Genomic DNA, 20,927 nt, shown 5'->3' on the forward strand with positions numbered 1-20,927 from the left:
AAACGATAAAATCGGGTCTAATCTCCAATTTTGTAGAATATTGTGCTAGAGATATTATGTATTTTAATTTTTATTAAATTATTCTTTTATCTTTTTTAGGCCCTTTCAAGCTATTCAGGGACTAATTTTACAAATATTTGTCGATTTAGGAGCCACATATGGAAAATTGGAAGCCGAAAAAATTATTCCTTGCTCCACAATCGTTAGCAGGCACATAGCCGAAGTTACTGAGGATCTTAAGGAAATATTATTTCCTAAAATTGGAGAAATGATAAAATTATATTTGCCCATGTACTACTGATATGTGGTGCAAGGATTTTACAAAAACCGATTATATATATTTATCAATACAAAATTGTAAATTAGAAAAAAATTTTTCTTTTATTTCACAATTTCAAGAGAAAAAAAAGAAGAGAGAAAATATTTTTAAAGTTTTTTAAAAAAATTTAAAACTTGGTGTTTCCCGGGAATATTTTTCCAAGCTCATCTTTGTAACGGACCGAGGAGTAAATATTAAAAAAGCGCTGGAAGGGTAAATTTTTTATAAAATTTATAATTGATAGATATTATAATAATTTATGAGAGATTCTGTTCTGTATAAACCTAAATAAAAACATTCATATTTAGAGAACTATATTTTACGTTTATTTTTTCAAATATTAGATTTAATAAACTAAACTGTTCAGCACATATGTTGAAAACAATTTTTCGCAATGCATTCCAGCCAACTTTTATTTTGGAAAATGCTCCGAGATTAATAACATTTTGATCACTGCAAAATCGTTGACCACTTATTTCAAACAAAGTGGCAACATAACATATCTGAGCAAGATGTAACAACAAAATATTGATATAAGATGGATACAAAGCATAATATGCCACAAAGCATTTATATAATGTATGAGATTTCTTTGTTCTTACAATCTTGTGATATGAGTGAAAAAATCTATGGGAAAGAAAGGTTTGAAAACACTGATAGATTATTTGGAGCCATATAAAAATGCAACTAATGTTCTTGAGAGCGACTGCAGGCCTACAGTACAGAACGTTCTTATATGGTATGAAAATTAATATATGGGGATTTATGTATTATTTCTTTATTTATAAAAAAAAATAGGTAAAATCTTCTTCTACATAAGCATAATCAAATAAATATGGATATAATGGGAAAAAAGATTGTGAAAGAAATAGATTTAATAAAGAAAAGAGCTAAAAAAATTATAATTAAAAAATTTGAAACCCATATGCTTCATAAAATTTCAACATTTTTAATACCTAAGTTCCAACAAATGAGGATGTTGACGTCAGAAGTAATTAATGAAGTAAAAAAAACATATTGAACATGTTGGATTTTTTTTGCATCGAATATAACATCGATGTGAATTTTTACCCGTTTCCCCAAAAGCAAAGAGAATCCAATTAAAGGGTATTAATAAATTATAAAATCGCTTAGCTATATTAAATGCAATGTTTGAAATAAATAGCATCCACATTAAAATTAAACCCCGACATATGGGAGGATGAGGTTGTTACAGAATAGGCCTATTCAAAAATAATTCGAATATTAGATTCGATTCAAATAATTCGAATCTAATCGAATAATTACGAATACGAATAATAAATTATTTGTTTTATCTGAATACGAATAATCATTTATTCGATTCGAATAAAACGAATTATTCGAATAAAACGAATTATTCGTAATATTTAATAAATTGTTTAATAAATCTAACATTTGTCATTTCTATTTGTTGACCTGCCAATCTGACAGGTGATGTGTTTGTGTTTATAAAGATTCTAGTACAAATTTAAAAATTTCTGAAGTGAAAATTTAAATTTTTATTTGCCACATTTTTTGAATCTCACGAAAAGTTTATTTTTTGAATCTCATAATAAATTATATTAAAAATTAAGCAAACCAGAGGTATATAAAAATATATTACATCTCTAACAATAATTATTGTTAGCTAACCTAATTATGTTAGAGGAGAATGTTTCTGATGAAATTATGCTTGATGTTAAAGATAAGAAAATTTCCTCACAAAAGAGAGCAATCATATGGGATCAATATCAAATCCTTAAAGAAGGTGAAAAGGCTTCTTGCAATCATTGCAAGAGTAATATAAAATGTAAAGGCAAAACAACCTCTACTCTTATTAATCATTATAACAGGTTTCATTCACACCTTAGTAAAAAAAATAATAAAATTGACATTTTTTTAAAGTCTACACCAAATTCTTCAAAAAAAAATTAATTTTAAGGATAATTTATTAAAATTATTGATAAATAATAATATACCTTTTAAAATTATTAATTCAAATGATTTTAAAAATTTTATAAGTGATCTTGATTGTTCTGTAAAATCATTATGCTCCAATACTTTTAATTTGCACATTATAATATATTTGCAGATAAAGAACAGTTGGTAAAGGAAAAATATATAAAAATAAAAGTCAGTTTAATTTTTCATCTGACATTTGGACTAGCAGCACAGGTTCCTTTTTTAAGGCTAACAGCCCATTTTATTGATGATAATTTTAAAATAAATAACATAATTTTGGATGTCAGTCCAATAAATGAAACACATTCAGGTGAAAATATATTTAAAGCCTTTGTTAAAATAATTAAAATGTATAATTTAGAGAATAAAAATTTTTTTATAACTTTTAGATAATGCAACTAATAATAAAACAGTTATTGATACATTTTCTTTAAAATATCCATTAATAAAAATAGGGCACATCCGATGCTTTGCCCAAGTAATTAATTTAATATCCAAAGAAATTTTAAAAATTTTAGATCCTTCAATTCTAAAACTAAGAAACATTATTAAAATCATTCGTATGTGGTGGAAGGCAAATGCATATCGGATCCCCATGCTCTCCAAAATGGCAAGGGATTATCTATCTATACAAGGAACATCAACTGCTTGTGAAAGGCTTTTCTCAGTTGGAACTAATTTTGTCAAAAAACCGCATGTCATATAAGGAAGAAAATAAAAGAAAAACTCCTTGCCTTAAAAATTGGCTTAAATTATAAAATAAATAAATAATATACATTTTAATTTTGTTTATAACTTGATTATATATTATTTATTATCAGATTATTGATTACATATTATTATAATTTTTTCTGTTTAAAATCAAATTTGTAATAAAAAAATTTGTCAATATATTTGAGTATGATTTATTTTATTAAAAAAATTAATTCGAAATATTCGAATCGAATACAAATAGTAGAATTTATTATTCGTACAAATTCAAATAGTAAATTATTTGATTCATTTAAACAAATCGAATATGAATAATGCACTATTCGATTTGAATTCGTTTTTGAATAGGCCTATTACAGAATAACAAAATCTTTAAATCTACCAGTTTTGATATGGATAATTTAGAAAATTTTAAGCTGCATATTACAATTAATTTAAATTTTAAATTACTTTTTTAAATTTATTTTTATTGGTTTCACTTTTATTTAAAGATCTCACTTGAGGAAGAGGATATACTTCAAATGGATATCCTACTTTGGTTGAAATGACAAGAAATTGCCAAAGCTATCAAGATTAGCAATAAAAATATTGGCAATTCCTGAAACTAGTACTTCTTCTGAACAAGGATTTACCATTGCTGGAAAGTTTTAGAACAAAGAAGAAAGTGTTTGAATCCAGAAAATGTCAATTCATTATTACTTTTGCATTATAATTGTATATAATATCATATTAATATTATTTTCATAAATATTCTATTTGATTAAATAAAATGATTATTTTTTTATGCTTAAATTATTTTCTAAATTATAAACTTTTTGTAGAGGTGTAATGCTGAAATATTTTTATTAGATGCTTAAAAAATTGAAAGAATGGCCATAATTAAATTTTATAAGCAGACTTGGGTTAAAAATTTTTATAAATAATGGGCAGGTGGGTAAGAAATTTTAGACAAATGGGCAGGGCAGGCAGGTTTATATTTTTTGAAAACTATGGGTGGGCAGGTTAAATTTTTTTTAAACATTGGGTGGGTGGGGCTTTTGGTCCATAAACCTGCCCAATGCAGACCTCTAACCAAATAAACACTTACTAATATTTATCCACTTGAATGGCTAAAGTGGCCATTTAATAACACTGAATATTTGGATCAGAGTAAGGTAAATAATGCCATAACTTTTGTTCACAAAAATATTTTAAAATCTCGATAAAGTGAGCACTTAATATAAAATGATTAATTTGGACATTAAAAAATTTAAAATATGAAAATCATCTCAAAACAAAAAACTCAATATCTAAATTATAAAAATAATTAAAAGATAAAAATATTTTCTTCAAAAATGAAATTCAAAAATAATTTGAAAACACAATTTCACTTTAAAAATGGTACTTTCATTTTTGAATGAACATTATGATATTGAAAATATAATTATGATATTGCAAAAGGAATATTTTTGAAAAGATACTATATTGCAAAATGTCATATATGACTAAAAAAAAGTAATCAAATATGGCTAAGTAAATTACACAATAGCATATAAAATATAATATGGTTCATCAATACCAAAAGGTTGTACCCACTCTTTCCAAAAAATGAACACAATGTAAAAAATAAATTACTTTTTAATATGACTTAGAAATAATTAAATGTAGCCTGGCCAAAGGGCTTCAAAAAATGTCTGTAAAGCCTTCTAGTGAGGGATGCACAGGATAAATGTTAAATATTATTTAAAAAATGTAACATTTAAATTTAATACTGATTTACTTATCATTATGAAGAGAAAAAAACAACCTTAAAAAATATATTGCTTAGTTTTTCCAAATATTATAAAATAGGAAAAATTTATTGAGTTTAAAATACTGAAAGGTCTTACATTATTATCCTAGAGAGAAAGGCAGAGAGCATATTTATAAATATATTATCACATTAATAAAAACATTTATATTTTTGATAAGGTTCCAAAATTTAACATTTTCTTTGAAATACACTGCGCCTATCATAATAAAATAGGATGTATAATCATATGTTAGGGCTGTCATTAGTTTGACAGTATAAATAGATATATAATTAATCTCAATGTGGTGTACAACTATTAACAAAAAATAATACATGAAAGTCGCATTAAGGGCCTAGCCCTATGTGTTATATATATGGCAGAGTAATATACATAACAGAGCAACTCTTGCTTCGACAATTATGAGGAATATCCTCTTGGGAAGGACCTATAATTAGATGAACTTGTTATTTAAAAGTCTATAAGAAGTAAGAAGGTATAAAATGGCCTGTGCCCGATTAAATAAATGGTCAATTAGTAAGGAGTTTAGGGAGGTATAGTTTATTGAATATTTTTTATATTGTAGAGCAACTAGTGTTATTTAACGGTTGAGCCAAGCCGGCTTAGCCGAAAACAGCCAGATTTTGAGCGAAAAATTTGGCTCAGGCTCAAGCCATTGGCTCAGGTTCGCTCAGCCTTTGGCTTAAGCCGTTAGCTCAAGCTGTTGTATCACTCAAGCCGATTATTGAGGCTTAATTTATTTATTTGAGATTGGTAATAGTGTTGCTAAACGGCTGAGCCAAGCCGGCAAAACCCTAAACTCAGCCAGTTTTTGAATCAATAATTGACTAAAATTCATGCCTCCTCATTGAGCCCCTTTTAGTTGGCTGGTTGACTTGGCTCAAGCCGGCTAATGAGTTGCCTCAAGCCGCCTTTTAATCCAAAATTTATTTATTTGAGATTAGTTTTGTTAAACGGCTGGCCAAGCCGGGGCCTAAACTCATCTAGTTTTTGAGTCGAAAATTGACTCAAGCCGACTCTTTGAGCCAAATTAGGCGGCTGGCTCGAGTCGGCTCATAACTTGGCTCAAGCCGACTTTTAAGCCGAAATTTATTTATAAACACCTGAGCCAAACCGGCTTAGCCTTAAATTCAGCTTGTATTTGAGTCAAAATATGACTAGGCTCAAGCCCAGGGTTGCCAGGTCAAAATTTTCAAATTGCGGGAGAAATTTGGGATTATGCGGGAGAAATATAAAATTTGCGGTAGAAATATAAAAATGGCTAAAAAAATTTTGCGGCGGGATTTGGAATTGACTTAATTATCCGCCTATTATTTTTTATTTAGTTTATATAAATACAAAGTCGGTAACTATTTTTCAAAATAAAATAACATCTTGATTTATTAAAATATATTAATTTATAAAAAAAAACCAATTATCTTTTTTATATATAAAAGAATGTAAACAATAAAAAAATTTATTTAAAAAAAACGATTTTAATTTTACAATTAAAAAAATATTTTATGCGAATGTCCCGCAAAACGACCGCAATTGGAAATCTACCGTGTGTGTGGATAACATTATAGGGATAGGCGCTTAATATCACGTATCACGTTTAAATACATAATAAGGTACTCCAAAAATAAGAAGATGGAACTACAGTTGCGGCAATTGTAATCACTTATCTTGTAATACAACATTCACAGAGATACCTATTATCACAATGTTGGTTGAATCCTTTTCCCATAATATTTAACGACTCTAATATAAATGAAAATTATACTTGTGGATTGAGCAAGGCTATCATCAATGTTTTAAGATCTAAATCCAGGTGGTCAATTCTAGACGATTTGAAAAATGTGCATACATATGTAATTCTAACAGATGCATCTAATAAAGGAAATATTATTAAGGTCGTTTCAATAAAACTATTAAATTTTTTCCCCTCAAATAGTGAAAAATCTAAAGACATAGCTAACCATATAATGATAAATATAGCAAATTCGAGATTATCAATAAATTGTATGTCAGCTTTCTGATCTGATAATGTCTCAGTGAATTTGGTAAAAACAGAGTGTATTTACAGAATTGAGTCAGCACAATGTTGGTTGCAATATGTTCTTAATACCCGCCATCGATAGAATTTTAAAATTTTATAAACCTTTAAAAAAATATTTCTTAAATAAAGATTATAAAAGCTGTCCTAATATTTTGAAAATTTTTTTCAATAATAGAGGTATATTTAGGAATGATTTCACATGTATGAAATCTACTACATGCTGTTAATGTGTAGTTGCAATAAGAAGAATCTTAACAAAGATTCACAAAATTATGCTGCAGATGTGTTCATCTTTACAGTTAAAAATTGACAATAAACTTTATGGCGCTATTTCTAAGACTTAATTATATTTTATTTGAGATTAAATAATAGAACTAAATGTTTATCGCCGTTATTGAGATATTTATAAAAAAATTCCTGGCATGACATATTATATATTGTTTAACCATTAGCTCGGCCTCTAACGTTGTTAAAGCAATCCGATTTCTCTCCTTTTTCCAAGCAGTCCTCATCAGGCTAAAAATGAGCTCGGATCAGGCATTAGAATGAGGTTAGGAGAAGACATACTCGCATATTTTTCCCAAGCATTTGGATTTATCGTTATTAAGAAAAATTTCTACCCATTTCTCCTCTGCTTTTAGACCATTTAACTTTAAGTATTTTGGCGAATCATAAAAAATAGAGAGAATTACAATTTCCTCAAACAAGAAATCAATGTCTTTCGGTATTTTTAATAAATTTATTAAATTATAAAAACCATCAATTGATGGTGTCTGTTCCAAGGTCATAATATTTATACATTTGTAAATAAAGTTATTAAAATCAAATTTTGATTGTAAATATTCTAATTGTATTAATAAAAATATCTGCTTCATTTAAAAATGTATTAATTAGAGTATTATTTGAACATTTTAATATAATATTTTTAGCAATAGCGCCATAAAATTTATTATCAATTTTTAACTGTAGAGATGAACAGAGTTGTAGCATGATTTTGTGAATCTTTTTTATAAATAATATTCTGATTGCAACTGAATATTAACTGCATGAAGTAGATTTCCTACATGTGAAATGAATCCCAAATATGCTTCTGCCATTTTATACTCGAAAAATTTTTTCAATATTTTAGGACAGCTTTTAAAATCTTTATTTAATAAGTATTTTTTTAAGGGTTTGTAAAATTTTAAAAACTCTTTTAATTTATTAACTATTTTAGTTGATGACTAAATTCATTAAAACATTTCATCACAATTATTTCGACATCCACAGAGAGTACATTTATTGCCTTCTTGCAAGAATTATGTAGTATATGGCATATACAGCCAATTGGTATTAATATTTATTATGCTGTCTCAATTCGACTTTCGTTTTTGCCATAATTTACAGAGGCATTATCAGCGCAGAAAGCTGACATACAAATCATTAATAACCCTGATATTTACCATTATGTGGCTAGCTACATTGTTGGATTTTTCACTATCCGAGGAAAAATTTTAACAGTTTTATTGAAATGTTCTTATTCTTGTTAAAATAGCGAAGGATCGAGGGAAATGTTTTAATATTTCCCTTATTAGTTGCATCTGTTAGAATTGCATATGGATGCCCATTTCAAATCGTCTAGAATTGACCTCTAGAATTTAGGTACTAAAACACTTGTGATAGCCTTGCTCATTTTTGTTCTGCCACAAGTAAGGTTTGCACTTATATTGGAGTCGTTCAATATTATGAGAAAAAGATTCGACCCACATTGTGATGATATCGCTCTGTGAATGTTGAGCTATATGATAGATGTATACGATTTCCGCAAATGTAGTTGCATCTTTATTATTTATTATTTGAGAATATTTTTGTATTGAAATCGATGTTAATATACTCCCCTGTACTGACTTATATGAATCAAATGATGTTGATTTATTATTGGATAAAAATAAAACAGGATAGAAAGAAATTCACAAACTAGACATGTTTTTCGAATAAATATTATAAATTATTTTAAAAATATAAAAATAATCAATTAATGTCTCTCCAAATTATTATTTATATATTAAAAATGTTAAAATACTTTTAAAAAAATTGCGGGAGAAATTAAAAAATTGCGGTAGATTTTTGCGGGAGATTTCCAATTGTCTTAGTTTTGCGGGAGAAATATGTCCGCGTGTAAACTAATAAATTGCAGGAGTCTCCCGCTGATGGGGGAAGACATGGCAACCCTGGTCATGAATACAAATTATATACTTGAGTCGACTAGAGGACAAACAGTTCTATGACTTGAGACGTTAACCTGAGCATTTTTTACTTTAGACTTCCAGTCGTGAATACCAATTATATACTTCACTAGACTAGAGGTCGAATAGTTCTATGAACATGAGTCATAACTTGAGTCAACTAGAGGACGAATATTTCAGATTTATTATTATTAATTAAAATATTTGTTCTGTTTTTTACATTTTTTTACGACTTCTAACTTGAGTCGTGAATAAGAATTATATACTTGAGTCGACTAGAGGACGAATAATTCTATGAACTTGAGTAGATTAGAAGACTAATATTTCAAATTAGTTAGTTATTAATTAATTAAGATATTATTTCTATTTTTTACATTTTTTTACTTTAGACTTCCAACTTTAGTCATGAACAGTGTTGCCAGGCCCCCCCCCCATCAGGGGGAAACTCCCTGAATTTTTTAGTTTATACACAGACATCTCACTCCCGTAAAACTACCGCAAAAATCTACCGCAATTTTTAAATTTATCCCGCACAATATTTTTAGAATTTTAACGTTTTTAATATATAAATAATAATTTTGAGAAACTAATTGATTATTTTTATAATTTTAAAATAAATTTTAAATATAGTATTTCTTTCTATCCTTAGCCCAATCATATGTTTTATTTTTACCAATAATAAATTAACATCATTTATTCATAGTTTGCCATTTTCATGTGTGTGTGTATAACATTATAGGGCTAGGCGCTTAATTATCACGTATCACGTTTAAATACATAATAAGGTAATATTGTACTTATTTCAATGATAATTATTTAATTTATTATAGTTCAATCACATTATTATAATCAGTGCAGGCATTGGCGTACGCAGCGGCCCCCCCCCCAAAGCCAAAAAATGCAGATGCCGGATATATTTTTCAAAAATATTATTGTTTATATTAATTTATATTTGTTAATATTTATTCGTATCTCATATTAAATATATATTTTATTACATTTATTATCACATTCATAAGTTATTTTATCAATTAATTTCGATTTCAAATTTTCCGGCTTAATATTTACTTATTATTTTCAAATTTTTAGTGGCGTAATATTTATCTACCATTTTCAAATTTCTAGTCAAATAATAATTATTTCTGAAACTTCTGGTCCAACAGGGAAAAAGAAATTGCAACCTTGTCCAACGAGATAGAGCCTCTTCCATCAAGCACTAACAGCTATTAAGGAGTTAGGCCAATTATTCGTTATTACTGAAATATCACAATGGCCTGAAAGAAATATTTCCTCAGAAGCAAGAAAATTATTGGATTCAATGCTTATTCCAAATTTTTTTTCTCATTAGAATGTATTGTTTATTTATACAACTATTTTAAGTATTACTTTTCAAAAACATGACATTGATTTGATTAAGAAGATGAGAATAGCGGAGAGCATTTTATCAGAACTCAAGGAAATTAGGGCGTTGATGAAGATTTTCATATTTTATTGTTGAGTCAAAAGCAGAGCTATACGTGTTTAATATTTGTCTCCCTCGACTTGTAGCAAGGCAAGCTCATCGTTAAAACATATAGGATCAGTAGAAGAGTATATCTTAGATGCAGATACATTTATAACCCAAATAAATGAATTTTTAATTCATCAAGCAGCACTTACATCTGCAAATATTACTTCCAAAAAAGCCTTCCCAACCTTTTTCAGATGGTGATAGAAAAAAAAATATTTGTTAGATTTTTATTATGAAATTGTTAAAGTATCTTATGATGCCTTACTAGCTGAATAATTATGTTTATAAGATTAACTATAGTTGATATAGTCCCAAAAAATGCTATGGATGCTCTGCATTATTTCAAACACATTTTAGATTAAATTCCCAATGTATTAAAAGGGTTTATAAACTTTTCCCATTAGTAAACTAATGAGAGAACACTTTAAGAAGAAAAACAGAGGCTTGCAGAAGTACCATTTGCAGGGCACGGCCCGGATTTTTTTTAAAGATTTTTTATGGCCCGGCCTGTGTTTTTTTAAAAAAAATTTCAGGCCCGGCCCGGCTTTTTTTAAAAAAATTTTTAGGCCCGGCTCGGCTTTTTTTTTAAAATTTTTAGGCTCGGCCCGGCTTTTTTTAAAATAAAATTTTCAGGCCGGGCCCGGTTTTTTTAAAAAAAAATTCTATTTATTTTTGATTTTTATAGCTAATAATAACGATTTATAATATAGACTGTTTTAAAAAATACAGCCCGGCCTGGGTGTTTTTAAAAAAATAATTTAGGCCCGGCTTGGGTGTTTTTTTTTAAAATTTAGGTCCGGCCCGAGTGTTTTTTTAAAAAAAATTCGGGCCCGGCCCGGGTATATTTTAAAAAATTAAAATAATGTCCGGCCCAGGGGACGGGCCAGTAGGTCTCTGAAAAACATACCAAGAAGTACAACATGTGAAAGTAGATTGAAAGATTTGGATCTTTTGAATATTCATAGGCATTTGGCGACAAGCAAGGATGAGATAATTGAAAAATTAGCTCAATCCCAACGAAGATTGGATTTTACATTGTAAATATATAACATACAAAATACAATTATTCCTAAGAAACTTTTTGTGCAAAGGCTGAAAAAATTCAAATTTCTATTTTGGGTCATTTAAGTGATTTCTTTACATATAATTTTTTTATAATTCACATTAATTTAAAATTGTGTATTAGGAATAGTTATTAGTCATAATAAATTTATGCTTGATATTTTTAAAAAACTTATATTTCTTAAAAAAATTTATTATCCCCCCCCCCAGATCAAATTCCTGCGTACGCGCCTGAGTGCAGGGGAGTGTATCTACACCTATTGCAATACAAAAATATGCTCCAAAAATAAGAAATAATATAGATAAACTACAGTTGAGGAAATGGTATATACTTATCATGTAGTACAACATTCACAGAGCTACTTATCATCACAGTGTGGGTCGAATCTTTTCCCCATAATATTTAACGACTCCAAGATAAGTGAAAACTTTACTTGTGGTAGGTAGAACAAAAATGAGCAGGGTTATCACCAATGTTTTGAATCCAGGAGGTCAATTCTTGGCGATTTGAAAGATGGACATCTATGCAGTTCAACAGATGCATCTATTAGAACATTTCCCTTCCTCTGCTATTATTATAAAAATAAGGGCGTTTCAACAAAACTATTAAATTTTTTCCTCAGATAGTGAAAATCCTAAGACATAGCTAACCATATGATAGTAAATATAGCAGATTTGAATGAGTTGCAAGCTTTCTGCGCTAATAATGCCTCAGTGAATTCAAAACCCAGAGTATATTTACAGAATTGAAGTATTCCTATGTTGACTTAATGCCAATTGGCTGTATATACCATATACTACATAATTCTTGCAAGGCAATGAATGTATTATCTGTGGATGTCGAAAATTGATGAAATGTGTTAACGAATTTAATCTACTAAAAGAGTTAATGAATTATAAGAGTTAATGAATTATAAGAGTTGGTGAAGTTGTCTGAATTAAAATGGTGTGAGTTGTTGAGTTATGTCCCTATCATGGTTATCATTAATACCCGCCATCGTTAGATTTTTATAATTTACGAACCTTATAAAAATATTTCTTAAAGATTATAAAAGCTGTCGTAATATTTTGAAAAAATTTTTCGAGAATGAAATGGCATAGGCATATTTAGGAATGATTTCACATGTAGGAAATCTACTACTTGTTGTTAATATGCAGTTGCAATCAGAAGAATCTTTTTTAATAAAGATTCACAAAATTATGCTGCAGCTGTGTTCATCTTTACAGTTAAAAATTGACAATAATTTTACGGGGCTTGCTGAAAATATCATATTAAAATGTTCCAATATTTCTCGAATTAATGTATTTTTAAATGAAGCAAATATTCTATTAAGACAATTTTAGAATATTTGAAATCAAAACTTGATTTTAATAAGCATCATCCCTTTTGCTATTTGCGATTTAAATATCAGCAAGGTCATAAATTTTTGCCTAGCAACATTTTATCAGCGACACTTTGTTATGCTTACACTTTATCACGACAACACTTCATTCCGACGACACTTCATTCCGACGACACTTTATTACTCAGTTATTATTTAACGCTACATTTTATCATGCGAATGTTTATAATGCGACATTTTATCATGCGACACTTTATTACGCGACACTTGGAAATTAAAAATAAAAATAATTATAGTGTTTTGGTTATGTTTATTATTAACAATAAAAGAATTTCTCGTCTCGTAAAATTCTTGAAAAAATGTATTTATCTATTGAGATTTTTTTAACTCAATCGTTTTTTCAACAAAGATTTTTAAGGTCAATTTTTTTATTATACGTAAATATAATATTTTTTTTCTCTATATATAGCCCAATTTTCTATATTATTATATATTTAAGAACATATTTTTATTAATTATAATGTTAGAATTTGGATTTACATCAAAAAATAAACCAACCCTATTATATCAGAATTATGAATATACGAAATTTAGAACAAATTAAAATAAATCAATATGCTGGAGATGCGCCAAAAATATATCTCAAAAATGTAGTGATGTTAAAAGTTACTTTTGAAACATAACTAGTTACTAGTTACATTGGCAAAAACATAACTAGTTACAGTTACTAGTTACTAGTTACATTTTTACAAAAGTAACTAGTTATTAGTTACAGTTATTTTCAAAAGTAACTAGTTACTTACTTTATACATCATTCATATGCGCATTATTTATTTATTGAATGCATTTAATGAATATAAAAAAAATTAGGATAAACAAAGTATAATCAGTTATTTAAAATAATATACAATTTATTTATATAAAAAATATCGCAAAATTGAATATTTACATCGAATAGAAAAATATATATTTGCATTGAAAAAAAAACATTTACTTTTCATAAAAATTAGAATCTAATAAATGTTTATTTGCTTTTAACAACAAATTAATTTCAAAGTTATTATCTAGGAGACGTGCTCGTTTATCTCCAAGAATGAGCTTACCTAAACTGCACAAGCGCTCTACGGGAGCACTTGATGTTAGAACAACATTATATTTAATAAAGAGTAATTTTAACTTTGGAAAATCGTTATATAAAGAAAAAGTGTTGTTATTAGATTTGATAAAGTTTTCTATAAGTTCATTATACAGAATATTTTGGCGCTTTAGGTCAAAAAATCCAACTACATCAAGTGATGTTGGTTTTGATGATTCATTCGTCTGGGATTCACTTTGAGGTATTAAGGTATTTATTAAATTTAAAATTTCATCCTTTTTTGCTTTATTCCTTTCTTGCCTAATCCAAGGCCAGTCAGTTTTAAATAAAGGGTGAAGAATTGCAGCAATGATGTTGTCATTATCATAAAGATTATTAAACCTATAACATGATATTTTTATTAGACTTGGTTCTTGTAAGTAATGATTAATAATTTAATATTAAATTCTAAAATAATCTCTTTGTTTTTCCTTATACTAAATTAAAATTTTTTTTTATTACGTATGATATGAAGTTCCAATGCTTGTTACTTGACGGAAAAAAATATATTGTGCTACATTTGTAAATAAATATAATATTAAAATTTATTAAATTACTTGAATTTACTTACAAAATTATGAAGCCCATCAGCAATGTAACAATTTAAGAAAAGAAAATCAATTTGAACGGGAAATTATAACAATCAGACATTTTCACAAAATTTTAAATTAATATTAATTTAAAATTAATTTATCATATTACTTTTGGCAGTTACATTTCAAAAATTATAAATAGTTACAGTTACTAGTTACAATTTTAAAAATATAACTAGTTACAGTTATTTTTTAGCCACAATGTAACTAGTTACAGGTAACTAACTAGTTACCTTAACATCACTACAAAAATACAAATCTTTTATTAAAATAAAAGAAAGCAAAATTTTAAGAAGTCCCCTTGATCATTTCATGAAGGTGACATTTCAAAATCATATGCCAGAAAAGCTATATTAGAGATGAAATCAAAACTAAGGGATTATTCTAGTCCTTCGTTGGTCCACGCAACCTTATTAAATTATGATAATAATACCTTAATGGTTATACAAAATAAGTCAGCTTTTTATCGATCATTAGAGTGGCATAAAAGATCAAGCTCCATTATTGCCACAATCCCGACGGATCTCACTTTCATATATCCGGAATGTTACAAGGATATGCTCAAATACGATTCTGGGCCTGGGAATAAAAATTTAATGGTTATAATATCACGGATAAACTGCTCGAAGGATAATTATCCGATATATGGATATGTGATGGTACCGTTAAAATTTAACTGAAATATTCTTTCAATTTTATACCATTATAATTATAGTGTTTTTCTTAATAAAATGTAATAACTGCAATATAGTGTTTATGCGCTTATGTATTTTTCCAAAGATATAAGAAATAATAAAAACCATTTATATGGAAAGATTCCATGTCAATTCAGCGAAACTTTTATCGCGAAACACTTTTTCGCGAAACTTTTATCGCGAATGTCGTTTATCACGAATGGATTTTGTAGCGAAACTTTTATCGCGAATCCATAATAGCGAATACTATTCCGCGAATGCAATATCGCGAAACAAATATCGCGAATTTTTTATAGCGAAACCTTTATAGCGAATACATTACCGCGAATACAATATAGCGAAACAAATATCACGAATTTTTTATAGCGAAACCTTTATCGCGAAACCTTTAATGCGAATACATTACCGTGAAACTTTTATCGCGAATCAATAATCGCGAAAATTTTATAGCGAAACTTTTATCGCGAAGCATTTGAAGCGAATACATTACCGCGAAACTTTTATCGCGAATCAATAATCGCGAAAATTTTATAGCGAAACCTTTATCGCGAAACCTTTAAAGCGAATACATTACCGCGAAACTTTAATCGCGAATCGAAAATTTTATAGCCAAGTTATTATCGCAAAACCCAAATCGCGAAGACAATGTAGCGACAATTAATTCGTGAAACATATATCGCGAAGTATAGAGAATTTAATATCGCGATAATTGCTAATAATGACTAATTTATTTTTGAATCATTTTTTTATAATTATATTATTTGAATAATATTTTTTTAATTCACATAGATTGTAATTTTCTTTTAACCTTAAAAAATTTATATAATGATTAATAAACTTAGATCTGGTTTATGAAATTTGTTACTGAAATACACTTTTTTCGCTATCCTATTTCCTTCGAAGTTCTTATTTTATAATAATCGCGCACAAGGAACTCAGTTTTATCAATATATTAATCATTGAGTTTATTAGTTAAATCTTGATATTTACTGTAGAAATTGATATCTGGGTAGCATTCCTATTTATTGTCTGATGACTTAATATTTATAAATTTATCAATCAATTTTGGCCAGGGTTAGCAAGTCAGTCAATTAACCAGTCAAATGACTAGATTTTGACGGGTCAATTGAACGGGAGAATATTTGATCTGGTCAAATGGTCATATATTCTATAAGATTTTAATATAAAAATATGTTTGAAAAAGAAAAAACGATATAAATATACGTGAAATGTGATCACAATGCTTATTGAGTTCCTAATATTAAGGAGAGCATTTTAATCATAGTGAATTTAATGAAGTATGTAATATAATAAAAGAATTAGGCATACAAAGTGGTGATCAAAATATTTCAAGTTATATCATAAATTTCAGAAATAAAAGCGGCTTGTTTAATAGAAAATCATGGGGATAGCAGTAACTTCCATAAGAAACAATCAGATTTCAATCTCAAGCAGTGGAATTAGCTTTGATCACCATGGCCATTAAGAGAAGTGACATTACTAACAGAATTTAGACAAAAAGAAAATTGATTAAAAAATATTAAAGAAAATGATGATATTCAATATAAAATAATATTTATTTGATTTTAACTATATTTGACCGGTCAAATGCACAACCGTGGTTTTGGTAGTCACTATTCTTAAACAGTGTAGATGAATAAAGTCTACAACATTACTGTTTAGAATATCAATTTTGAATGACAATTCAAAAATAAATTACATCTAAGTGAAATAAGGGGTCCAATTTAAAATATTTATTAATCTTATTATTTTACGATCTTTATAGATATCTTTTTATCTTTTCTGTTTATTTGGAAGGGGGGGGGGCGTGATAAAAATTTTAGTATAATATCTCGGCATTAATTTCAATTAATTTAAATATAATATTTTGATATGGGTTCTTATTGAATCTTAAATAATTTTAAAATATAATAAAAAAATAGCTACATTAAAAATTAACAAATAATTAATGACATATTTGATAAATTATAACTATTTAAAAAAAAAAGTATTGCCGAAATTTAAAAAAAAAAAAATTCTCGTCTGGCTGGTGCCATTTCTTTGGTTATAAATAAATATTTTCGCCATTCTTTCCTCTTTATTTCGGAGTCTTATAAAATATGTTATCAAGCAAAAATAAGGAGATCTTAACCTTTAAAAATTACTTGTTCCGCCTGGATAAAGTAGTCTCAGATACTAATTATTATAGATGCATTTATCAGGATATTTTTAAATGTCCCGTACGACTTACAAAAAAAATGGTAAGATAAAAGATAATAAAGAAATACACAATCATCCAGAAAATCCAATCGAAATGGAAACCAAGAAAATAATCAATTCAATTAAGAATGAAGCTTTAATACTATGGAAACTCCAAACTTTATTGTGGCGAAACACGTATCTCAATTAAGTGATTCCATATCAATGGCACTACCATCATCGAATCTTGTGAAACGCATAATTCACCGAACGCGGAGTTCAAATAATTTTGCACCTCCGAATCCTAGCAGCCTTATTGAGCTGGTAATTCCGCATGAATATTCAATTAGAGATAAATATGAGGATTTCATACTTAATGATGATGGTCCGGTAAGATTTTCTATAAATTTTTTGAACAAATATAACTAAATCCTTCATTTTTATTGCGATAAGCTGCCCGATAAGAAACACTTTATTATAATTGCTTATTTATTTATCATGTGTGTTAGGTTTCCGACCGTGTTATCATATTTGGAACAAGAAAAAATTTGGACTTCTTAGCTTCATGCGAACATTGGTTTTCTGATGGTACATTTAAATCGTCGCCTTTATTTACGTTATACAATTCATGGGATTAGAAATAATAATGTTTTACATCTCATATATATATTGACCAATAGAAAGGATTATGAAACTTGTAAAAGAATATTTACTATTATAGGTGACAACTTAATATCAACTCCAAAAAATATTATGACGGATTTTGAAATGGCCAGTGTAAAAGCTTTCAATGCAGTGTTTCCCAATTCGCAATACAAATGTTGCTATTTCCATTTTGGCCGATCCTTTTGGCGAAACATTCAAAAATATCCAGAAATATCGCATAAATATAAAACAGATGTAGAATTTAATATACAACTTAGAATGATGGTTTGTTTGGCGTTTGTGCCACCCTTAAATGTAGTTGAAACATTTGAATTACTAATAAACTCCGAATTTTATTCTAATAATCAATTGTTACTTCAGCCTCTAATTGAAAACTTTTGAAAAAGCTTATATTGGTAAAACGTTTGGAAGTGGCAGACTACCTGCTTTGTTTAATATTGAACTCTGGAATTGTTACCAATCAACACTGAACGGGGAAGCGAAAACCAGCAACGCGGTTGAAGGGTGGCATAGATGCTTCAGTTCCCTCCTAACAAGTTACCATCGAAACATGTGGAAATTTATATCAAGTTATCTATATATCTATTATTTTAAAATGATTTAAAAAGTATAAAAATTTACTAATAAACTATATAATTTTTTCTAGGCTTAAAAAAACAACAAGGGTTTACAGAGTTAAAAATTTCTCAATATAATTCTGGTGAAACACCCTCTACCCCGAGAAAAAAATATCTAAATCTACATGTGAGAATAGTAACAATTGTTTCTGACTTCGAAAATCGATCAAGATTAGATTATCTTAAAGGAATCGCTATTAATATAACATTGAATGTTTAATTTTTAAAATTCTTATCTACAATAATAAAAATTTTGTTTGTTTTTATATAATAGTCTCAAAATTTTTATATTTTCATTATTTTTTGTGACAAAAATTTAGGAAGGTCTACTTTGGTATAAAATTTAGCTAGTTACATAAGACTCATTCATCAAGATACAAATTTTATGAAGGTATTTAAAATTCTTTTATATGTGACACAGTCTTTCTCTACCACATCAATCCCACGATTAATATTTCAAAAATAACTACCTTTCGTCATGCATTATAAAATTATTTTAAAATTCATATTCCTAGCCCTTGAGTCATATAGTTGTTTCCCCTTACAAATATTATCATTTTTGATGAGCAACATTATTATAAAAGTACTATTATAAAATAATACTCAAATATTACACTAAAGGGCAAAGTTTAAAACGAGGATTACATTTTCCTTTTATTTATTAAAGCATATAAATTTATATCGGGGTGTTTTTGTCAGATGTTTTTTTTCCATGGTTATTTTTAACCAGTCTTTGTTCAAATCACTGATTCTTTTAAAATTTTACACTTCAGTTATATATTTAACAAACAAACCTATTGGTTTAGACGATATGATATGGCAATGCTCTACTTTTTCCTTCACATATTCAATAAATAAAAAAATCATTTTTTAAAAAACTTTTTATAATGAAATTTATTTTTTAAGGATATTTATTCTATATGTAAATTAGACATAAAAAAATATGACCTAAAGGGATCAATTAAAATAAGATAATACTTGCTATACCATTTCCTATTTTAACTTAAGAAAAGGACTGCGGAGAATATAATCAGGGGCTTGTATACATATCTATAAATGATATCAACCCTCTCAGAACTTTTAACCTCCTACCAAATATAAATAATTTTAAAAAAAAATACCTTTCATCCCTTTCTAATTTTTCAAATAATGATGATTATTTCATAACTAACTATCCCCCCTCTAATTTCAATGATGCTCCTCTAATAAGTTCGCAGTTTACGATATTGACCTTGCTATAAAAATTTGGAAAAAAATTGGTTGTATTAATTTTGTTATATAGCTTTAAAATTCCTTAAGGTTATTAATTATTTAAATTGGAATTTGGTTAACTTTTTTAAATATACTATTCTCATTTGATTTGATAACAATGTAAATGAGCTAGGGTGGCTTCATGTCATGTCATGAATAATAAAAATAAAACTAAAATTAAAATACATCATTTTTTTTGGTTATATTTTTTTAAAAATTATTTTTATTTTTTTTACGGCATTAAAATAATCTACTCAACCTATTCGTGGCTTGATGAAAATAATTAGCTATCCTAATTGTTTTTAATTTTACCATATCCAATCCATCTCATTTTGATATAACATTTTCCAAAGTTGCCGCAAGTTATGTCATCTGTCGGAAAAGTTTCCAAGCTTAATTTTCTTTTGGCTAAAATGGCGAGTTAGCCTTTTATCTTTATCCTCATATTTTGAAATAAGGAAAAAAGTTGATTTTATAAATAATGATAATTTCATTTAATTTTTTTATTATAATTGCTTTCTTTAGATTCTTTGTTCAATCTAAATTTGATAATTTTTGAAATTCTACTTTTGGTTCATATTCAGGGTTGCCAGGTCAAAGTTTTCAAATTGAGGGAGATGTGGGAGAAACATAAAAATTGCGGTAGAAATATAAAAATTGCTAAAAAAAATTTTTTGCGGGCGGCCTTCGGCCGGGATTTTGAATTGATTTAATTATCCGCCTATTATTTTTTATAATTAGTTATATAAATACAAAGTCGGTAACTATTTTTCAAAATACAATAAAATCTTGATTTATTAAATTATATTAA

General features: G+C 27.6%; 1 protein-coding gene across 1 annotated transcript in view; it reads right to left on the reverse strand.

Moving 5' to 3' along the window:
* Positions 1-4,985, reverse strand: part of LOC135925080 (receptor expression-enhancing protein 1-like) — a 51,069-nt gene extending 46,084 nt beyond the window's left edge. Inside the window, exon 1 of the mRNA XM_065460243.1 lies at positions 4,861-4,985. Coding sequence (XP_065316315.1) covers positions 4,861-4,892 — 32 coding nt within the window. The 5' untranslated portion in view covers positions 4,893-4,985. The remainder of the gene's footprint in view (positions 1-4,860) is intronic.
* Between the last annotated feature and the right edge of the window lie 15,942 nt (positions 4,986-20,927).

The sequence above is a fragment of the Gordionus sp. m RMFG-2023 genome, chromosome 2 (assembly GCF_954871325.1).
Source record: "Gordionus sp. m RMFG-2023 chromosome 2, tfGorSpeb1-WG-v2, whole genome shotgun sequence".
Classification (NCBI taxonomy): Eukaryota; Metazoa; Nematomorpha; class Gordioida; order Chordodea; family Parachordodidae; genus Gordionus; species Gordionus sp. m RMFG-2023.